The 20,732-nt window shown below is 40.3% G+C and overlaps 1 protein-coding gene across 1 annotated transcript in view; it reads right to left on the bottom strand.

The window, feature by feature from the left end:
* The window catches only part of STK31 (serine/threonine kinase 31), a 35,038-nt gene extending 14,557 nt beyond the window's left edge, over positions 1–20,481 (bottom strand). The window contains 14 exon segments of the mRNA XM_030485637.1: positions 417–536; positions 1,612–1,728; positions 4,286–4,462; positions 8,522–8,644; positions 9,869–10,028; positions 10,775–10,890; positions 12,872–13,040; positions 15,049–15,404; positions 16,317–16,475; positions 17,216–17,290; positions 18,614–18,712; positions 20,143–20,195; positions 20,285–20,323; positions 20,404–20,481. Coding sequence (XP_030341497.1) covers positions 417–536; positions 1,612–1,728; positions 4,286–4,462; positions 8,522–8,644; positions 9,869–10,028; positions 10,775–10,890; positions 12,872–13,040; positions 15,049–15,404; positions 16,317–16,475; positions 17,216–17,290; positions 18,614–18,712; positions 20,143–20,195; positions 20,285–20,312 — 1,752 coding nt within the window. The 5' untranslated portion in view covers positions 20,313–20,323; positions 20,404–20,481.
* Between the last annotated feature and the right edge of the window lie 251 nt (positions 20,482–20,732).

Genomic DNA, 20,732 nt, shown 5'->3' with positions numbered 1-20,732 from the left:
GCTTTAGTCCAATGCATTAGAGAAACTGCCTGAAGCCTTTCTGAATTCAGCTTTTCACAGTATTTCCCCACAGAAGAGGGTTTTTACTGCATTTCATTGTAAATACATTAACAAACTTCCGAAAAGACAATATTCTATTTAAAGCTCAATTCCTTAAGTTACATACTACCAATTTGCAGTGAATCCAGAGATTCTAGCTTCTGCTGCTTTATTTTTTTAAAGCATCTTTGTGTTTAACTTAAATTAATCATCGGCTGGGGTAATGTACAACTGCAACTATCAAGCTTTAACCCAACCAATCCCTCATCACCGATATACTCCGAGAATTTCCTTATAAAAGAGGACAACTTTCAAAAAGAAGTTATGTCAGAAAGGGTTACTACTATATATCCGAAATAAAGAAGGCATAAACTCACCTCAACACTGTCCAAGTACCTGTTCTCTATGACAGAGATCATACTTTGCTCTTGACGAACTTTATATATAACTTTATTGTAAGCACTCATAATTATTCTCTTCTCTGCTTCATCATGCTCCTGGGATTGAATTACATAGAGGGAAATTAAAGATTAAGAGTTGTTCTTCATTTATACACACCGATGTTTGAGACGCAAAACTGAGAAATTTCATTATTAATGGAGGGGGGAATCATTTATCAGATTTTCCTCTCTTCTTACAGAGATTCTAAAAGGGAAGTTAACAAGTGGAAGAGTTCATCCAATACTTTCAATAGAATACAACTGACTGGCACTTCTATGCAGAAGACCAATTTCATATGCCACATGCTATGAAAGCATTTCTTTTTTTTTTTCTTTTTAGTGGTTAAATAGATATGATGCAGTAAAGCATGCAGCCCTTCTTCTGAATGAGAGTCACTGGTTCTACCAGAGAGCAGTCACAAGCAGACTAAGCTACTGGTTTGTTGCTAATATTACACTACACCAAAGGACAGGTTCAACTTTTGTTGACATGACCATCCTCTGGCACAGCAGGGACTTTCATTGCAGAGACAATGCAAGTACCTCCAAGAGTCAGCAAAAGAGAATGGAGGAAATCCTTATCAGAAAAGGTAAATAACTGGGGAAAAGGCTAACAGAAGCTTAGAAAAACATTATCAGGAAGACAAGAACACCTGTTCTGTGCAAAATGAAAGTGATGAAAAAGACCGGCAAAAGTAAATTTATCCACATACATTCACGCACAGAGGCGCTCTCTTTATTTTAAACAGAAACTTACTTTCCTGTATTTTCAACAAGCACCAAAACTCAGTAGAACTCAAATAAAGCTTCTCTACACACAGAGAGGGAGGAACCAGTTTTCCCACTCTTTCTCAGTTAAGCTAGTCATACATACAGCTAAGTTCCTGTAACGCAAAGATGTCCTCTGCCTGTTGCTTGGAAAACACATTCTCTTCACCCTGGGGAGCAGCCTGAGTGATTTCTATCATATTTCCACAAAAGAAGATGCTTTGTAGCCTTGTAGCCTTGATGCCTTGATGCCTTGTAGCAAATAAACTCATCTGATATATTAAGAAAAGCTTTAAACTGAAATTAAAGATGTATAAAATACATAGAAGTCATCACACAGTAGACATGATCAGAACTTACTCACATTTAAGTCAGCATCCAGTTCTTCACAAATAGCCAACTCAACCTTTTTGAGAATTTCATCTGCATTGTCAACCACTTTCTCTAGCTCTGAAGATGCTTCTGACATCAGATCAAAACACTTCAAAAGGGGAAAAAACAACAAACCAATCAGCCTTGCACTTGGAAGTAAGACATTAGCAAGCAGACAGCAGAAACAAATAAGAAATACAAAGAGGTAGTGCTACTGGAAATCTAATCAGGATTTGTGTCAGATCTCACCTTTAACCGCCTCACACTTGAGTGATATAACCGCTTCTAGAACTAACAGAGTCAAGATTCATCAGGCAAGAAGAAAGTTGATTCTTGGCTTGATCGGGTTTTATTTTTCTAATCTCATTTTGATTTTTACCAAAATGAAACAGTAGAAGAATCCCAATCCTTCTTTTACTGAGTTTCATGTCAAAAATCAACATATGTGCTGCCCACACAGTGACACACAAGATGCTCAATATGGCAGTTTCACTATCAAGTGCACTTTCCATTCCTATATAGTACTACCTGAGATAAAGACACATCCTGGCATCTATTTCACAGTTTATTATTAAGTGTGAAATAAGGTTTAAGATTTCACCAGGAAACCCTAAGTGTTTTCACAGAAGTCAGAAATAACCTAAGCTTCACGATGTAAGACACAGAAGGTGCCAGAATAAAAACAGTAAGATCAGCTTATAATTACACTAAATGTTGTTTTCAGCAAAGTTTTGTTACTCCTATCTGCACAAGAAAAGATACCGCACTGGCAACGAGAACTAAGATGAAAATATGGTCCTGCAGTTACCACGCTAGATACGCAGTCATGATAGAAACCTGAGAACTCCAAACCCACTTTGTTCATTCACCTATCAAGCACGTGTATTCCATTAAAGACAGTAAAAATATTTTGTTGCTTTAACCTTAAAGGAACTCCAAATAAAAATGTTAACACTGCAAGTTCAAACAGGATGTTGCTCCCCAAAGCCTGGAGCTACATATTGGAAATGAACCATCCAGTCTCTGAAAATTCCCTTGTCTGCCACTGACCCATTTCCTATTATAGATTCCGATCAATGCTACACAAGATTAATGTAGATTCAGGAAGAGAGGAAGAGGAGTTATCTGTTTAAAAATAAGGGGAAAGGAAACGCTTCAAAGAAACATTTCCCCTACGCAATTGCTCACACTTTTTGTTAAAAAGGAGGTAGAAGTCATATTGCAACAGCACAACTGCACATCAAAAGCTGACATGATTAAGATAGATAAATAAAAAAATTCTTCCTTGTTCTACCTACAAGGGCTTTACCAACTCATGCCAACAGCCTGTACATTTCCTGCGTCTCTGAACTGTTTGCAGAGTTCAGATTGGAAATTTGAATGGGAAGTTCATCACTACACTAACAAACTTTAGTCACTTTCATACATGCAAAATGGCACTGAATCGCACCCAGCAATCACAGAAACCCACCTGCAGGTTTGTTTGCCCCCTCTAATAACTGACATGATTATAAACATCTGCAAGTAATTATATTTGTTAATGTTACACTGCATATGACATGCACCAATTGATGCTGCTGCTACTGCTGCTGAACAGCATTTATCATCAGGTCAAGGAACAGTGCCATTCATAAGAGCATCTGACCACAGTAAATGCTCTGGGTACAATGAAATGCAAGGGCAGAAAACCTATTCACTATGAAAGAGCACAACCCTGGTGGATTATGTACAATTCACATGGGCAGGAAGGTTGTGCTGACACAAACTGACAACATTTGCACACAAAGCACAACAAGGAAATCAAGGAAGCTGGGCCTGCAGGAACAGAGAGAGCACCTTACAGTCTTTCCAGGAAGGTTAGGAGTCCTAAACTGAGCAAGAACATAGATATTACGCACAGAGACAGGAAAGCTATGAAGCTACCTCCCTATTTTGCACTTTCTTTACAATCAGAACTCAATGGATGATAACCCACTTCCACCATCCATCTCCTGTTAAGGCAAACAGAATGCACTGCAACTTTAACGCTCCAAACCTCCTACAACTCAGACCGAGAGAGACATAGAGCATCAGAACGGTATTCCAGAAAATATTGCAGAACACGCAAATAGAAGTGGACAATTTATGTGCATAAATTCTCCACAGTCAGCAATTCAATGAGGAAAAAAAGATCTAATATATATTTTTCTGCAAACTGTTCCTAAATCATGTCAAGTCAGATTGGCTGCTGCTTTGCAGTGCATCACCTCTTCCAGCAGCGTTTACGAACTTATTAACCTTTTAAAACCTTAAGTTTTTCTATCCAAAGGCCACTTGAAAGGACTAATTAAAGCATTTCAGTCACACAATGAACAGATAAAGCACACCCCTACAAAAGTTCTACTTGCACAGAAGTACTGATTTTGATACAAAAGATGTCCTTTCATAGGCAAGCATAAATTCTGGCTCACCACAACGGTATGCTAAGAATAAAGGTAAATTAATACTCCATTCCTCAACGCATTCCCTTTCCCTCTCTATTAAGGCACTGTCATCTAGAGCCATTCTTCATGGCAGAATTTCCCTGCCACAGATAGCTGTCCCTATCAACGTCTACTGCTCACTAGCTCTGTTAGTGTCATACTTCATATTTTTCACCAATAGGAAAGATTGACTGTTCACCTTACCTTTAAGACGCCACTGAACCAGTCAGCAAGAACTCGCAGAGCTGTGTCTGTATCATTTCTGACACAAATTAATTTCTCCATTTTAATATTCTTCCACTTAAAGAATTCTTGAAATACTTCCTCAGAGTCATCTGCTTCAGAACCTTGACCATATATCTCCAGAGAAGCAGACAGTTTCTGTGCATCAAATGAATCAAAGAAAAACAGATTTGCAAACAAGAAGAATTTTGTGACCATACACCATCTATTAAAATCAAGTCATTTAACACAGGAAAAGTTAGCACTACCTGCTGGCATAACATTATTTCTACTACAAAAGCCTCTATTTCCAGTGAAGTATATTTTATTTATACTTTCCTCTCAGATCTAGTGGCAGTACGTCAGCCAGAAAATTCAGTGCAGAGAAGGATCTCGCACAGAGACCGCGGAGTCTGATTTTTCCCTTCGAAACACGGAAGGAAAAGACACCTCAAAAGGTTTAACAGCTCTTAAGAAGTCATTTGTCTTCTAGTTATTTTACCCTATGGATTCAGCTTTGAAGTCATACTCATCAGGATAAAGAGAAAAATGGGGTTCACAGAATCATAGAACAGTTTGGGTTGGAAAGGACCTTAAAGATCACCTGGTTCCAACCCCCCTGCCATGGGCAGGGACATATTCCAGTAGACCAGGAGGCTCAAAGCCCCATTCAACTTAGCCTTGACCTATAATGGTCCTCATAAAACTGCTCGAATTCAGAAAACAAAGTGAACTTGTATTAAGAAACAAGGCATGCAGTGAGACACCCAAAGAGTGCTTTTTAGACTGATCTCTCCCTTCAAAAATCACTAGTCAAATCTCTTCTGAGGCACCTTCATCATCATGCTGATTCCTAGATGGAACAGCGATTACCTATGTGTCTGACACCTGAAGGCTGTCTGAAACTAGTTTTACAGTCTGGAAACTTCCATTTCCATCTAAAAGTCAAGTATTCCACAAGTATATGAAGCACAGAGGGTCCACCTTCTTTTGAAGCGTATTAGAAAAGAAACTGAAGTGCTACACTACATGCAAGGGAATAACATTGAGGCTAAAGCTCAGGGCAAACAGAAATCACTTTTAAACGAAGGGCAGCCTGTCAAACAACCTGAAGCAACAGCAGGGTCAGAGAGGAATGTATCAGTCAATTACCAGCGGAGACAACATCCTAACGGAAAGCAGCCTTCCTGTCACCTGGGTAGAAAGTCCCATGATAAAAAAAATTCTCAAGGGCTACCCTGGTGTTTGCAGGCAATTTGCTACAGTTCAAAAGAGAAAATTCTCCCTGAACAGTGGGATTTGACTGGATGAACTTGTGCTTTTGTAAAGCTTTTAAAATCCATCATTTTACTTACCCACATCACATCTGAGAAAGGCTGCTGACAGTTTGCTTACATAGTGTTTCATTTTTTTCCCCCTGTTCTCAGATCCCAGAACATTTGAGTTAAATATCACAGACCTTCCCAAACAACATTTAGGTCACGTTGATGAAGAAAAACACCAAAACAGCTCCCCTACTCTTGAGAGCGGCATTCAGCTTTGCATCTCTTGAGACTCAATGGCCGATACCATGGAAAAAGCAGTATGACAGAACTTAGAGTCACTTGTCAGGAAGGAGCCTTTCAGACATTTGAAATCCAGCAGTCATATAAGCAACCAAATATAACTTAAAGAGACTGACACTATCACCACAGGCCACAACATGGCAGCAATGGCCTCCCCTTGCTGAGGACTGCAGGTACTGTGGAGGTGAGGAAGTGAACTTGACATGATGATGCCACAACCAGACCTCATTTCTACACACAAAAATCTGCAGCAGAAGTTCACATTGGGGACAAAAGCCCAAGATTTTCTTCACATTATAACTAAATACACACACTAAATACACATAAGACTAAATACACACATGCAAAAACCCCAAAACAAACAAAAGAAAACCACCACACCAGCAAACAGGATTTTATAAAAATTATAAAACCACTTTCGTAACAATAGCTACTACAATGAACAGCACTCACTCAGTACAACAGATTGTTTAAAACAGCAATTTCCAACAGAGCCAAGTGACATGAGCTTTGAACAAATATGCTTGTCTATAAACAAATAGAAGAAGGTTTAGTGCTAAATTTATGGAGGTTGTTTAAGTCATTCAGGTGCACAACAGATTTTCCTCACGTTCTGTTTCTGAACAGCTGGAATTTAATACACCAGGATACACATGGCTAGAAAATGGCACAGCAAAGTAGAAACCAGGTTCAAATGGAAGAGCCTGAAGGAGGGAGAAAAAAATCATCCCGTTTAACAGCAGCCAAAAGGGGGTAACAGAGCTGAGAGAGGTGCTCAGTAAGTTTCATATCCAATATCACACCCAGTTTACAAAAATAATAGCACCAGTCACACCAGTATAGTATCTGCACACATTCCACAAGGCTGCCCTCAAAGAATTCTGTAAGTTATGTCCTATTTCTTCCCCTTTATTTTTTCATATTATAACACACTTCCCTAAAACATTAGCAACTTCACAGGTTACCATATAAAGATGGCTCAGTGGCCTACATGTACTTGTCCCAGCCTCTAAAAGTGCTAATTCAAAGGGAACTGAACAAGCTACTACATGCTACCAATGGGGCAGAGGAAACATGCTTACACAGAACAGCTGACAACTAGCAAACTCACACCCTAGCTCGCTTTAGAGTAACTTAAGTGTATGTCCACACTCTCGGCTTTCCTCTTAACTAGTGCATTATCACTTGGGAAGCATGGAGCTCACCTAGCCAGCTGCACCCAGCTGTGGCTGAAGCTGTTTGAATTTGTCTGCATTTTAGGCCAGAAACAATTGTCACCAGAAGGCACAAAACAAGTCAGAAGAGATATGTGATGCAGAAGCGAGGTTTGCAATACAGAGCCTCAGTGAGGGGAGCGTGAGCCCCCAAGCTCCCATTCTCCTGAGAGACACTGGAAAAACACTCATTTCTCTAAGACAGCATAGCATGACCTCTTCAGCTCTATAAAATTGCAGCCAAGGTTCTCAGTGATATTTGGTAAATACTTATTTCATTTTCCCATTTAGAGGCTAGATCAAAATAGTTTTCCCAATAGAAGGGAGGATCATCAGCATTGCTAAGCTAAAGCCCAAAATTCGCTTAACACACCTAACAGCATCTCAGTACCCCTTCAAATATTTTCAAAGCACTGTTACCATTTCACTGCAGTACAATTATCTAGAAGATGCTTAATGCCTACCACCTAGTGGATTGGCACAGCATAACCTTTAAACACACACCAAAAAACCAAAACCACCACAAAACAGAAAAACACAACACTACACCACAGCTTTCCATGAAATGCCATGAAATCCTTACCCATCAAGTTTCTTTTCCAATTAAACACCAATCTGTGTATCAGACTAGAACCAAAAAATAAGTATCAAAACATTTTAATTACATTGAAAAAATAATTCCATTAGAAATTGAGTAAGTAATTCCATGAAAATTTGAATGCTTCCACTTATTAGCTGTTCCAACCTTACACAAACTTATGCACAGCCTGTAACCCTAGTGATTTTTCCTAAGAACACACTCTCATGCACATGCGGACAAATACATTGCTGGAATTGATACAGACAAGCTGTCAAACTACTGCCAACCTTTTTCCCCTCTCCACACACATCTGCATAGTCAAAATAAAAGCAAGTCATATTTCTCAAGTTAAAAAGAAGAAAAGAATTTATTTCTAGTAGCAAAGGCCAGTAACACCACCTTAGTAATATTTCAATTGGTAAAGTCCTCTTCAAAAGTTCTTGCTGCCTCTACAGAGTATATTTCCCCATCTACTTCCCTATCTTTTGTTGTTGGGTTGGCTGAGAGGGACAGAAATTCTTGGTATAAAGATGTGCTCCTGTAGAGTTTAACTCTCACAATGAAAAAAGGCTTTAAACTGTTTACACTTTGCTACACTAGTCCAAACTACACAGCCACCTTCACAGAAAGGGCTAGGAAAGCATATAATCAAACCACAAAACCCACTGCCATAATTCACAGGATAACTGCATTAACTTTAATTGTAAGTGTCAGATATACGACATAACTTGGAAGTGTCATCTAAAGCTTCACCTGCTGCTGTGAAGGTCTCCAACTATAAAAAGTTTAACACTTAAGAAACACCCTCCACAGGTTCTCAGCCTTTCAGAATCAATACTGATAAGAGCAGCTTCCTTACCTGTAACGTTCTTGAGCGCTCAGAGAGGGGCAGTTGATCCACTTCCAAAATTAATTCTTTTGCTGCTGAATACAAGTTCTGCTGCACCTCATCTCTCTTGCTAATAAATTCATCTATTTCATCCTATGCAGAAGGAAAAGCAAGTCAGCAACTCACACCCAGACACCACATACACAATGTGGAAGGCGATACAAAAAAACGTTATTCCTTGCAAAGTCTGAATAGCACAATACATGCCTGACTAGGGATGGATGAAAAAGCAAAGTTTGTTTTTAACCTCCCATGGCAGGAAGTTGGAACTAGATGATCTTAAGGTCCTTTCCAACCCTAACTATTCTATGACATGACCACTTTGCATAAACACAGCATCCTTTACAGTGTAAAGATATGACATTATCAGACAACTAAAGAAACAGTTCCTGCATGACTGCTGATCACAGTAGAAGTCCTAGCAGCGACTGTAAACTTAAAAAGTCCTAGTTGTCCTGCAGTTTTTGATTGTATTACACAAATTAGAATTTGGATTATCCACAAAGTCAGACTGCAGAAGATTTCTTGCTGGAGAAGAATGCTTTAGAATAGTAATAATAATAATTTAAAAAAAAAAAAAAAAAAAAAAATAAAAGTCCTTTTACCAATTTTTTCCTTGCCTTCTGGCAGGAAGATCAGGTGGCCTGTCAACTCCCTACTCATTATCTGCAGTAAGATCATTAAAGTAAAGGCAATTTTCTAGAAACAAAAAGAAAGTTTCCCTTGGGTGACTGGCAGGATTAGTTCTGTGCATGCGAGAAGAACCCTACATTCATATCAGACAAGGTACCTACCTGACTCGCCAAAACCTTTCAAAATGAATAAAGTGGAATACAGCAATATTACTTCAGCAAACGCATTTAAAATGTTTTAGGTTATACCTCAAAATAGTCAAAACACTTTAATTCTCCCAGACACACAACTGCCATCTCTTCCCTGCCTTATCACAATGCCTGCCACAGACCAGGGAACCTTCCTGTTCCTAAAGCAGCATCACCGCACACGAAAGATGCAGTACATAACCATCCTTACCAACACAGACAGGCTTTTTCAGACCTGTGCTTACAGAGAAGTTACACTAGATGGCAGTTTTCCCCTGCACAAGTCCATCTTTCTACAAAACCACATTTGCATACCTCGCTCTCTATCCCTCCCCAAGCTAGGGAAGCCTACACTAAGGAGCGGCATGCTGCTTTAACAAAAGGTTTTGAAGACAGATACTGCAGCTGCACAGCTATCTAGCTACACTTACAAGACTAAAATACCTTGTCAGTAGCTGTTAAATTTTAGCTCAAGAAAAAAATAATTCCAACCTACCACGTTTGTGCATAACTGAATCCTCTCTTGAGCCAAGTCATACTCTGTCCAAATCTTCTTCAGTTTTTCCAAGGAACATGGAACAGTGAGACATCCTTCTGTAACCACTTTTATGGCTTCCGAGAGCTGCTCCCCAAAATGACTGGTCTTATTTGCATGCCTAAGTTGTTACAGACGAAAAAATATTTTGCCATGTTAATAACTCAGTTTCTTTCAAAAGGTAGCAGCAGCAATTTGTCTCATTTAGCTGTTCAATCTTTTTTTTTTTTCCCCCAGGAAGGAGGAAGGACCAAGAATACATTCTCTATACTTCAAAACTGACAAGGCTTTACATGAAAATTCCCTCCTGCTCTTAATTTCCCTTTTGTCCTATTCATCTTCCACGAACATATATACCAATATATTACATTCTTTCTTAAAGGAGCTGATGGTCATTTCTATTTCAAGTCTTTGTCTCACTGCAGTTTTGTCTCTTCTTTTAAATCTAGAAAGATAAGCTGTGCTACTCAGAGAGATACACCTCTCAGCAATACAGACACCCAAGGAACTCTGACTAAGCAGTTACTTTTAACACCTAGCTGCATTTACTAATTAGCATCTTCCTTGAAGAGGGAATTGAGAGCTTTTCTTGCAATAGCTACAGTACTGGAGCAGAAGTGAACCGAAGTAATCTGATAAACACTGACAAGCAGAAAACACAAATTCCAATGTGAGCTTCCAAAAAGCTCAGGTTTCAGCCTTGGTTTTGGGAAAGACACCCCTCTGTAGATAACACTACATTTTTCTTAGAAAATTAACAAATGAAATGCATGATTTCAAGAGCTTAGCAGGGCAATGAGAAATAGTACTATTTTGGGGGAGGGAAGGGGAAGAAGAAAACCATAAACCAGAAACAAAACAACATACCTAACTTCTTTCAGTGCCTTCACCTTAGCAGCCAAACTTCTCATTTTCGTTCCTATGTAAGTATTCAGGGTCTTCTCAAAACTTTCAGCAGTTTTCCTGGACAGTTCCTTTTCTTTCTGAATTATTTATCGTTTTCGGAGCAGTGTTTCAACAAAGAGAGGTAAAGACAGACCAACAGTCAAAACAGTCAGGCAGAGGTACTAACATGCAGACCACAATTTAGACTTCTGAAAACTAGAGATAAACACATAAACGCAAGCACGCACACTCGCAGAACTGGCCCTCTTCAAAACACTAACAAAATGCCCAGAAAGACATGAAAACCAATGAGAATAATTTTATTTTAATAGCTTCTTAAAGGTTCTTAATGGTTCATTTCCTTTCCCTCATTTCAGTATCGATGTGTTCAAGTGTGTTTCTTCAGTTACCTCCATTTGCTAGCAAATCTTCAGGTACCATGCAAGTTTTTCCTCCCTTGCTGACAAATTCCTACCCATTAGTTGGGGGAAATCAAGTCCAGGACCTCATTAAACTCCTTGCTCCCATCACTACCATACCTCAAAGTGCTGCAGCAGAACAAGTATTGCTGTTCTACAACGCTCTATGTACAACCATCCTGACCTTCCTACAAGGAATATTCTTAAGACAAAATAAGGAATATTTTTGACCCAAAAAAAAGCCCACACACCACATCAGGCTATATTCCTCAAGGGACAAAGGGGCAACCTAAATTTAAAAGCTTTTGCTCTCACACCACAGAGATGCTTTTATAAACTCCCATTAAGGTAATGAAACAGTCTTTAAATGTTGTTAACCTTTCAGACTCACCACATATTATATTAAAAAAAAATCCCAACAAACAAAAAACCAAGAAGGATTTAAATAATTTTGTATTTGCAGGTAAGCATCCAAAGTCTCATGACTGCAGGGTGCTTTGTTTGGTTTTTTTATGTATCTCTCAAAGCCACCACCCTACATCATCCTTCTAAAACACATCATTGCCTACCACAGTAATTTTAGCAGGGAGCAAGTATTTTCTTACTTCAAATAACCACAACCGTTTATATTAAAGCTGTTTACTTACATTCAACACAAAATTGTTATTAAAATTTGCAGGAAACTTTTAAAAACAAAATCTTCATACTACGCATAAGAAATGCTTCTAAGAATTCCTTGCATTCAACTATTTTTTCTTAGATTTCTTTTTAAAAATCAGACATACATTCTGTTGCTTATTAAATTGTTTTGCATAAAAGTGCACAAACATCCTGTCTTCAGTGGATGGAGAATCTGTGCAATGACAGGTTAGCATATGTAGAAACAGAGGTGTTCTAGGTAAAGGTAACCAAGTAGCAAAACTGGTTATAAGTAGTTTTATTCCACAAGAAAGAAAAGGGGAACAGCTGTGTGCAAGTTCAGGTTTGGGGGTGTCAAAGGGATTTACACAATGGCAGATTTTCCTTTCATTTCTGTAAGGATCAGAGTTTGCACAACATTTTTTCTGAATTCATGCAAACGTAACATCCTTTCACACAATCTCTTTTTACTACTGCTGTTTATCACATTTAAAACCAATCTCGACATTTTTAAGCCTATCAGGAACTATTACTAAGAACTGTGCTTCTCAGAAAGTGCTAGGAAATTCCCCTGAAAAGAAATATAAACACCTTCTCTATCACAGAGCAATTAAGGAAATACTTCCAGGCCTAGAATTCCACAGCTGCTGAGATTCTGTGATGCTTAGGAATTTTCAGCCCAACACACAGAAAGCTGTTTTTCCCTCCAAGTGAAAAGAAGGCAAGGATTACATTCTTACATACAAACATGTTTTTAATCACGAAACTCCATGTTCAAACTGAACGCCTACACCCAAAGCAGCAGCTGCACCAAGCACAGTAGCAAACCAGTACATACACGAAGGGGAGCGAGGGTCCAGCCTGGACTGCAAAACACATGCTAACATGCACTGACAGCCTCTCCTCCCTGCACCAGGGCAGTTCCCTGCTGAACTACAGTACGATGAAACTATCAGACAGAAGTATTGTCGAGAACACTTGCAACAAGGAAAGAAGCGTCCCCCTTCACACTTTCACATACCTGAAGCTCACATTTCAGCTGTTGAACCTTCAGTTCTAGTTCCTTCTGCCTCTGCAAGAGGTCTAGATTCTCCCTTCTCAGAACTTCTTTCTCTTCGGGCAGCTTCTGATCTGGTCTTACTTGTGCCAAGCTGGTGTCTGGCACTGAGGTGAAACCTAGCACCTTTTCCCTTTTAAAAATGAATTAAGAAGAATTAAGTAATTAAAAAAAAAAAAAAAGAAAAATAAAATTCAAAAACCCTACAACGTGCATCCATTCTTGCTGTTGTAATTTCAGTAACGACCACAGACCACCACATTAAAAAGTCTATAGAAGCACCTATACAACCACGCTTTACCTCTTCAGAATTTGTACCCCTCTCCATGCCATTTACAAAGACTGTTACACAACACTGAGCAAAAATATACATCATCTGAAGACAACTCTTTATATAATTTTCACAGTCACTAACTCAAGTCTTTCCCACCCAAAAAAAACAAACACCACCATCTTATGATACCACACTGCAGACCCAGAAAAGTCAAGGTCCATTGTAATTCAAGTCTTCTACCTACTAAATAAGCCAAAGCACTTTCACGTTAGTGGTTTGGATCTATGCCCTGAAAGTATAACTGAGTGATGTGAAGCCATCTGTGTCCGAGCACTGTGACAGTACTGTACAGTACCAAAGCTCCACTAGACCCCAAACTTTATCGTCATCTGCATAGCTCTGGTGGCATTCTAGCATCTGTCTTTCTCCATTTCCCTCACAGCCATACCACCCCAAAAATGCCTGCAATGTGCAAAAGTTAAAGGACACCAGAACATACAGAAATGGAATAGAGAATCCAGCTGCTTGGGCTGGTCAGGACAGCTTTGTGCACAGAAGTATCTCAACACTGTGAGCCACAAAAAAAGAAAGGAAGAAAAAGCTATTTCTTTTTAAAAATTAGATTCAGAGCCTATCTGTAACTCAAAAAGCAGGGCAGAACACAGCATCAAATAACTCAGGTTGAGGCACTTCACTATAAATTCAGACTCTTTTGAAGGTACCTCACTTCATATTAGTATTTGTTAACATATAGACTTGCCTAAATCATAGAATGAACTAGGTTGGAAAAGACCTTTAAGATCACCAAGTCCAATCATTACCCCAGGACTGCCAAGACCACCACTGAACCATATCACTGAGAATGATCTAATTTACACCAGATTTGGATACCATGCTGGGATGCGGAAGGACATGCCCTCAGGTGGTTCATTAAAATGTTCAAGAAGCTCAAATTAGGGAACATTGGCAAATTCTAAACAAGTTTTTTTGGAGAACGATACTTCTTACACCCTCTCAACTTTCTGAACGCCAAGTACCATCTTTCCCACCCACAAGCATTTCTCTCAGCAGCCTGTTGCCATGGCAATGCCAGCAACTGTAGGACAAGTCTCTTTAAAAAGATTTCTGACAACAACTGTAACTGCCAACTTACCACCACCTCTTGTCAATGTAATTACAAGGTGCAGAGAAACCGTTATCCGCTAAAGCTGACTTCAAACTGTGATAGCTGGCTTTATTTCTTGTAAGCACACACTGTTACATTCCTACACAAACAAATCACCAAAACATGTTTGCCTGCTCGGTAAGTGTACTTTTGCATTCCACATTTGCATCCACCAATTTTTTAATAGAGGTAAATAAATAGGGGAGCTACAAAAAGCCTCAAGGACAGGCATATGTAAATTCCTCAGATGCTAAAACAAACATTACTCCATTGCCTATCACTGCAGAATCTGCTAGAGGCCTCATGTCCTGCAACCTCCACTTTCAACTAAGCTTTCCAGTATCATCTCTGCTTACTCGATGCCACCCCTTCCTTCTTTTTCAAAATCTTGCATTAAGATACTTATGAATAGTCTGTCTCTGGAAAATAAATGAGGAAGAACAAGCTATCCAACCAGCAACAACACTAATGAACAGTTTCCTACAGATTAAAGTCCTAATTCCCACCACCACAGCATGTGTTTGCACACACACACACTCACATATTCCCTTCCATTGAGTACCAGTATTACCTGATGCTGGAAAGACAGAAATTGAATTTTGTATTTTAGGTACTCACTTCCCCCTCCATATACCCACATCCCAGCAACTAAGCTGATCAGGTCACTCACACAAAGTTTTCTATGACATCTCACTGTCTTACTTTGGGGCAAACATCCGGTTTCCAGGAAAATTCCAGTTCCTGGCACCGGCAGGTCCTTGCTCAACGCGCCCTCTTGGGGAGTTGCGCATCGTGTGATCAGACCTGCTTAACCACAGCGGAACTGAAATCTTTATCTTCCGATTTTGTATTTGCATGACATCTGCTTTCTTCTCTTCTGCCTCTTTAGTGTATCCTGGAGACGGGCATCTTTCAGCAAACCCTGCCTTGGCCACCTCTTCTCCAATATCTATCTTTTCATATTCTGCCTGGGCAATGATGGCACCATCTTCGAGCTTGGCCTTGTGATGTATTTTTATTTCTTTTTCAAAAACTAGGCTGCTCAAGAACTTCTTCCCCTGTAAAACAAAATACAGTGAAGTTGTGTACTGGACACTCTGCATACTGCCAGCTAAAACCAGCCAGTCTTCTTAGAAAAAGAAGATGAGCTTAAGACCAAAACCCAAAGAGCTGCACAGGCAAAGCTTGTGTTTAGCACATTTACTCTGAAACAATGCTGTATCTCTACAACTGTACCTCATTAGTCACTGTCAATTCCAGACAAAACTTCAACACCAACAGCTCCCCCTCAACGTTCAGCTTTGAAGAATTCAGTGTCATTTATAAGTGACACAAGTCCAACATCCCATCAACCCTCAAGAGAAGTTGGCAATCGGGTTATGCAATTCTTTTAGAGGATACCAGACCAACTATGGAACAGTGTTACACAAAATAATATGAAAATAATAGAATTATTACATTTTTAACAGCCTTTCAATAAATAGTCCAGAAGTTGAAATGGAATATGGCAACAAATTAATTATTATGTGTATCTGTCTTACAGAAATCTACCTTACTGAAACTACTCATTTAGAAATTCATTCAAGCAGCTCACAGATGCAGGTGAATTGAACACAGGTTCTGTGACCAAGGGAAGTATTTCTGCCTCTGAAGGGAAAAGAACAGAGGTACTTTGTTTCCTTGGCACCAGAGAGAACTCAGGTCGGTCAGAAACCGACCTCAGGCTCTGAAGATGGCAAAAGCATACTCTAAAAAAAATCACACCCCAGCACAACTTGAAACATTTTTTGATGAAACCATTTTAGTTTACAGAGTATGTTCCGGTCAACAGGTCAGACTGTCCTTCCCGGCACACCCTGCCTTCACAATTAAACATCCAGCTTTTAGAAGACTCCTCTGGTGACACTGTGCTGATATTTGGCAGCATCTGTTACAGATCCATCATCTAAATGCGTCAGAACGTTACTCACCTCGTCAAACATGTTCACATTCTGATCAGCTGGTATCTGCAGTCCCTGGAGTCTGTACTTCTTGGCAATGCTCGGACACTGCAAGTCCAGTGGAATTTCCACTATGTCTGATCTATTCAGAACCTCAGAATTTCCATAGTCTATGTACAATACCTGACACTGCAACAGTAACATAAAATATAAAGCAGCAGAGGTCACACACACCTCCTACAGAAACGTGCACTAATAACTACTGGAGTATAAGCATTTCAACTCATGCGCATGTTACAGAGATCAGAATCTTCCATGCTAAGCCTTCAGAGGAAGGAACCAAGTCAGACAAATCTCTAATGTTGGCACCTGTCTAAAAGCTTAGCAACAAAACCAAAACTTAAAGTAATAAAACAGATCTCTGATGGCTTCCCCCCTGCCCTCTAAGGGCTACAATTAAGAAGCATTATAGAGGACTTTCTTCAATGGACAGATATCTAATCTCATGTTTCCAAGCCAACCAACCTGTCCAGATATTATAATTTTAAACAGAAACTACTAGCCTTCTGTATCAGTCACCTAATGCTTATTAACAGCATTTGCATCAGTGCTAACATGTCACAAGGTGGCTGCCATTCTCACCACTCAGAAGTTCCGAAATTAAATTAGATTGCTTAACAACATTAACTACCACTCGTGAACCTCTTTATCAAGAGATACAAACAGCCCTTTGCAAGCATATCATGTTCTGCCAGTCTTTTTAATCAGCATTTGTCAAAATTACAGGTCACATGAATTTGTGTCCCATGTGTATATTCACTATAGGCATTCACATAGCAAGTTTCAAATAGAGAAGGCGCTGCGTTTATTCCTATCATCCCACATGTAGAACTGATACATGACTGAAGTCATAAAAAAACAGTTCCTGCCTTTTCATCGTTGATCACTTGCTGTACCATACACCTGTACCAACATCTATCTTCAGAAAAACAGCCACCATAAATCTGGAAATGAGAGAAAAAAGATCATGAATAGCATACTGAAAATACAACCATGCCTCAAAATGGTATTTATAATACACTACAAATCTTATTTTCACACTCTCTTATGATTATCCCAACAGCAGTATGAAAACAAAGTAATGCATTTGATATCCTATCTCTCATAACAATCATAGAATCACAGAATGGGTTGGAAGGGACCTTAAAGCTCATCCAGTTCCAACCTCCTGCCACGGGCAGGGACACCTCCCACTAGACCAGGTTGCTCCAAGCCCTGTCCAACCTGGCCTTGAACACTGCCAGGCATGGGGCAGCCACAGCTTCTCTGGGCACCCTGTGCCAGCGCCTCACCACTCTCACAGGGAAGGATTTTTTCCTAATGTCTAATCTAAATCTCCCCTCTTTCAGTTCAAAGTCATTCCCCCTTGTCCTGTCGCTACATGCCCCTGTAAAAAGTCCCTCTCCACCTCTCTTGTAGGGCCCCTTTAGGTATTAGAAGACTGCTCTAAGGTCTCCCCTGAGCCTTCTCTACTCCAAAATCAATAGCTCAAAGAAAATTTTGCAGCTAGAAAACACCAACATTTTACACAGCAGATTCCTGGAGCTTTTCTGTTAGTGTGTGGCTACATTTTATGGACACTGACAGCTTAGAAAGCCCGACAAAGGAACAGGCCAGTCACACCACAAACATGCTGGGTTTGCTGTTGGCGTGTTTTCTTCCTTTCCAAGAGGAATGTAGGTCATTTACCTGCACACACCATACGAATCACTTTATTTAAACCTTACTCTGCAATAGCCATCAGTACTTCACACAGAAAACCTAAAGTTGCCATCACTCTTTGTATGCTTGTCATAGAACTGCTATTAAATGTCCTTGTTATCTTCTTAATAGTACTTTGTCCCGCACATTTAACATTACAGGTTACTGCAAGATCTTCTGCAGTGCTTGATATGGAGCAAAGAATCACTTCTCTGACAAAGCACTGTTCTCTTGTTAAAGATAACCCACATACGAGACAACAAAAGAGAACTCAGCATTCTGCATATTACCTTCTTGTAGTGTTTTCCAAGTGTTAAAAAAAAAAAAAAAACACACAACAACAGTATGGTCACATAATTAACTGAAATGCAGAAATATTTAAACTTGCTCGCACAAATTAGCATTTTCTTTTGTTAGGAAAGCCAACAGTTCTTCAGGAAATCTTAAGACAATATAACCGACAGCATAATCAAAGATCAAGAAAATACCTAAGAAAGTGGTGGCACAGAATTAAGGCTTTTAGATCCAGGTGAAAAACAATCTCCACACATACACAACCTACTTACCTTACTAAAATCAGGTTTGCCAAAAACTGCATTAGCCTGGGGACAAGCTTCTGCCAGCTCACAACTTAATTTCAAGAGGTCATTACATCTACTGACATTCTAAGAAGTGTGAGAGAGAGCATTACGAGTTATTAACTGTCACTTTTAATAGATGCTTGATGGCTCATAACAGCCCAAAATTAAATCAAAACAGTTGCACTGCTGTTGAGACAAGTAATGCCCCACCTTAAGCTTTCCATCTTCATGATTTAAAGTTGTGTTTGTAAGCCTGCTCTCATTTTCTTCCAAAAATTAATGGAACAGATCAGGGCAGGTAACATACCTCAGAGAAACAGTTTGCAATGTGTGGTTTTAACAGTTTAATTACCAGCTTCTGCAAGCAGTACACAGATCTTACTTATCGATCCTTACTCACAGATTTTAGTACGTATTTGGTGTTCTTTTTCCTTCTCTCCTTAATACAAGGAGACAACAGCTTTGGCACACCCCTTGTACTCCTTACATGTCTGACTTGGGTTTTGGTTTGCCTGAGAGCAAGCAGTCTCTTTCCAGTTACAACTTCGTATCTGGAGCACTTTAAAACTGGGTCATTTCCAGTAACACAGCATTTATTAGACGTATTCTCCACATAATTCAAAGGAAACGATGCAGAGCTCAGAGCAGGAAAGAAAACACCAGTGCAACTAAACATTTTGTTAACACTAAAAGTACACTCCTAACTTTGCTACTTCACAAAATTAAACAAAGCCTTGTGACTAAGTCTCAGAATGCCAGGGGAAGAACCTAAAGGAGAATTATCTATGACTACTACATCTAAAAATCCCTTATTAGAAGAAGCTATTCCATTAACATAACCAGTAAAGTTTGGCCCCCCTCCCCAAGTTTCTATTAGGGACTTAACAAGCAGCATTACCTCCTCCAGCTGCTCAAAGGCACAGAGGTGTTGACTAAGACTACACCCCAATTAGCCAGCAGCCCAAATAGGAAAGGCAAGCTTTGGTACTCACTCTGGATTTTCCCCTCTCCCAGCTGCACCCCCATATTAATAAAAACTGTTCTTTGGTTTGGGTTTTTTACTTTTCCTCACTCCCCTCATCAACATCCTCCCGCCCATCTACACCAAACTTTAAAGGACCCAGCACCTCCTAGCCAGCTCCTCGTCAGGCTTCACTGAAACTGCCCCAGATGCTCAGCTGGAATAGGGGTTCCACCCCCAGCAGGGCTCCAGCTGCCTCCTACAGCATTCTTATGACAACAGCAGAGAGCTTAACCCTATGTTTACGCTTTTGTCCCTAACAAACATTCATGAAAACCATCCAAATGGATGGACAATTCTTTTTGACATTTCACAAAAGAAAACTTATTTCAGTTTAAAAGGGAACAACAATACTTGCAATTCTGAAATCTAAATTAAGTTTTGTCAAACATGAAACGATATCGCTTACTCTCACTTCTATAGTAACATTCAGGGGAAAGGAGGGGGTAACATTAAACACCTCAGTTAAAATCAAATAGTTCTTTGAATTCACCTGTGCCCAAAATGTTACAGCATCCTCAACGTGGCTGCCCACAACATCTTCAACTTGAGGGAGGGGAAAGAAAAAAACACAAGAAATTATTCTCAAGCGTAAGATTCTGTGTTTGTTTGTTTTAAACACCACCTCACAGTACCTTTGTCATGCTCCTTGTCTCCGTCCATGACAACAGATTCTGCAACAGGACAAGACACCTATAGTTAAGAGGGAATCTGCGGCGCTCCTCCAGAGGGCCGCGGAGGAACACGCACCCACCCCCGTGCCGCTTGAGGCGCCCCTGGCTTGAGAACACCACGGCTTCACGGCTCAGCAGGCTCCCGCTCTCCTACCGCGTCACCCGTCTCCTGCCACTGGGGACGCGCCCGTTTCTTTAGCTAAAAACGCGTTTTAACGCATGGCCCCGGCGCTACCTCAGGCGGCAGGGTCGGCTCGCTCGCCGCGGCCGCACGTGCTCACCGCAGAGCCCGCCGCCGGCCCTGCGCATGCGGCCGCTGACGCCCGCCCGGCGCCTCCGCGCTGCCCCGCGGCCCGGCCCGCGCCTGCCCGGCGCGGGGCGGGAAGCGGCGGCGCTGGCAGCCGCGCTC

The sequence above is a fragment of the Strigops habroptila genome, chromosome 1, assembly GCF_004027225.2.
Source record: "Strigops habroptila isolate Jane chromosome 1, bStrHab1.2.pri, whole genome shotgun sequence".
NCBI lineage: Eukaryota > Metazoa > Chordata > Aves > Psittaciformes > Psittacidae > Strigops > Strigops habroptila.
Note: the sequence above shows the minus strand (reverse complement) of the source record. Positions and strands in the feature narration are given on the sequence as shown.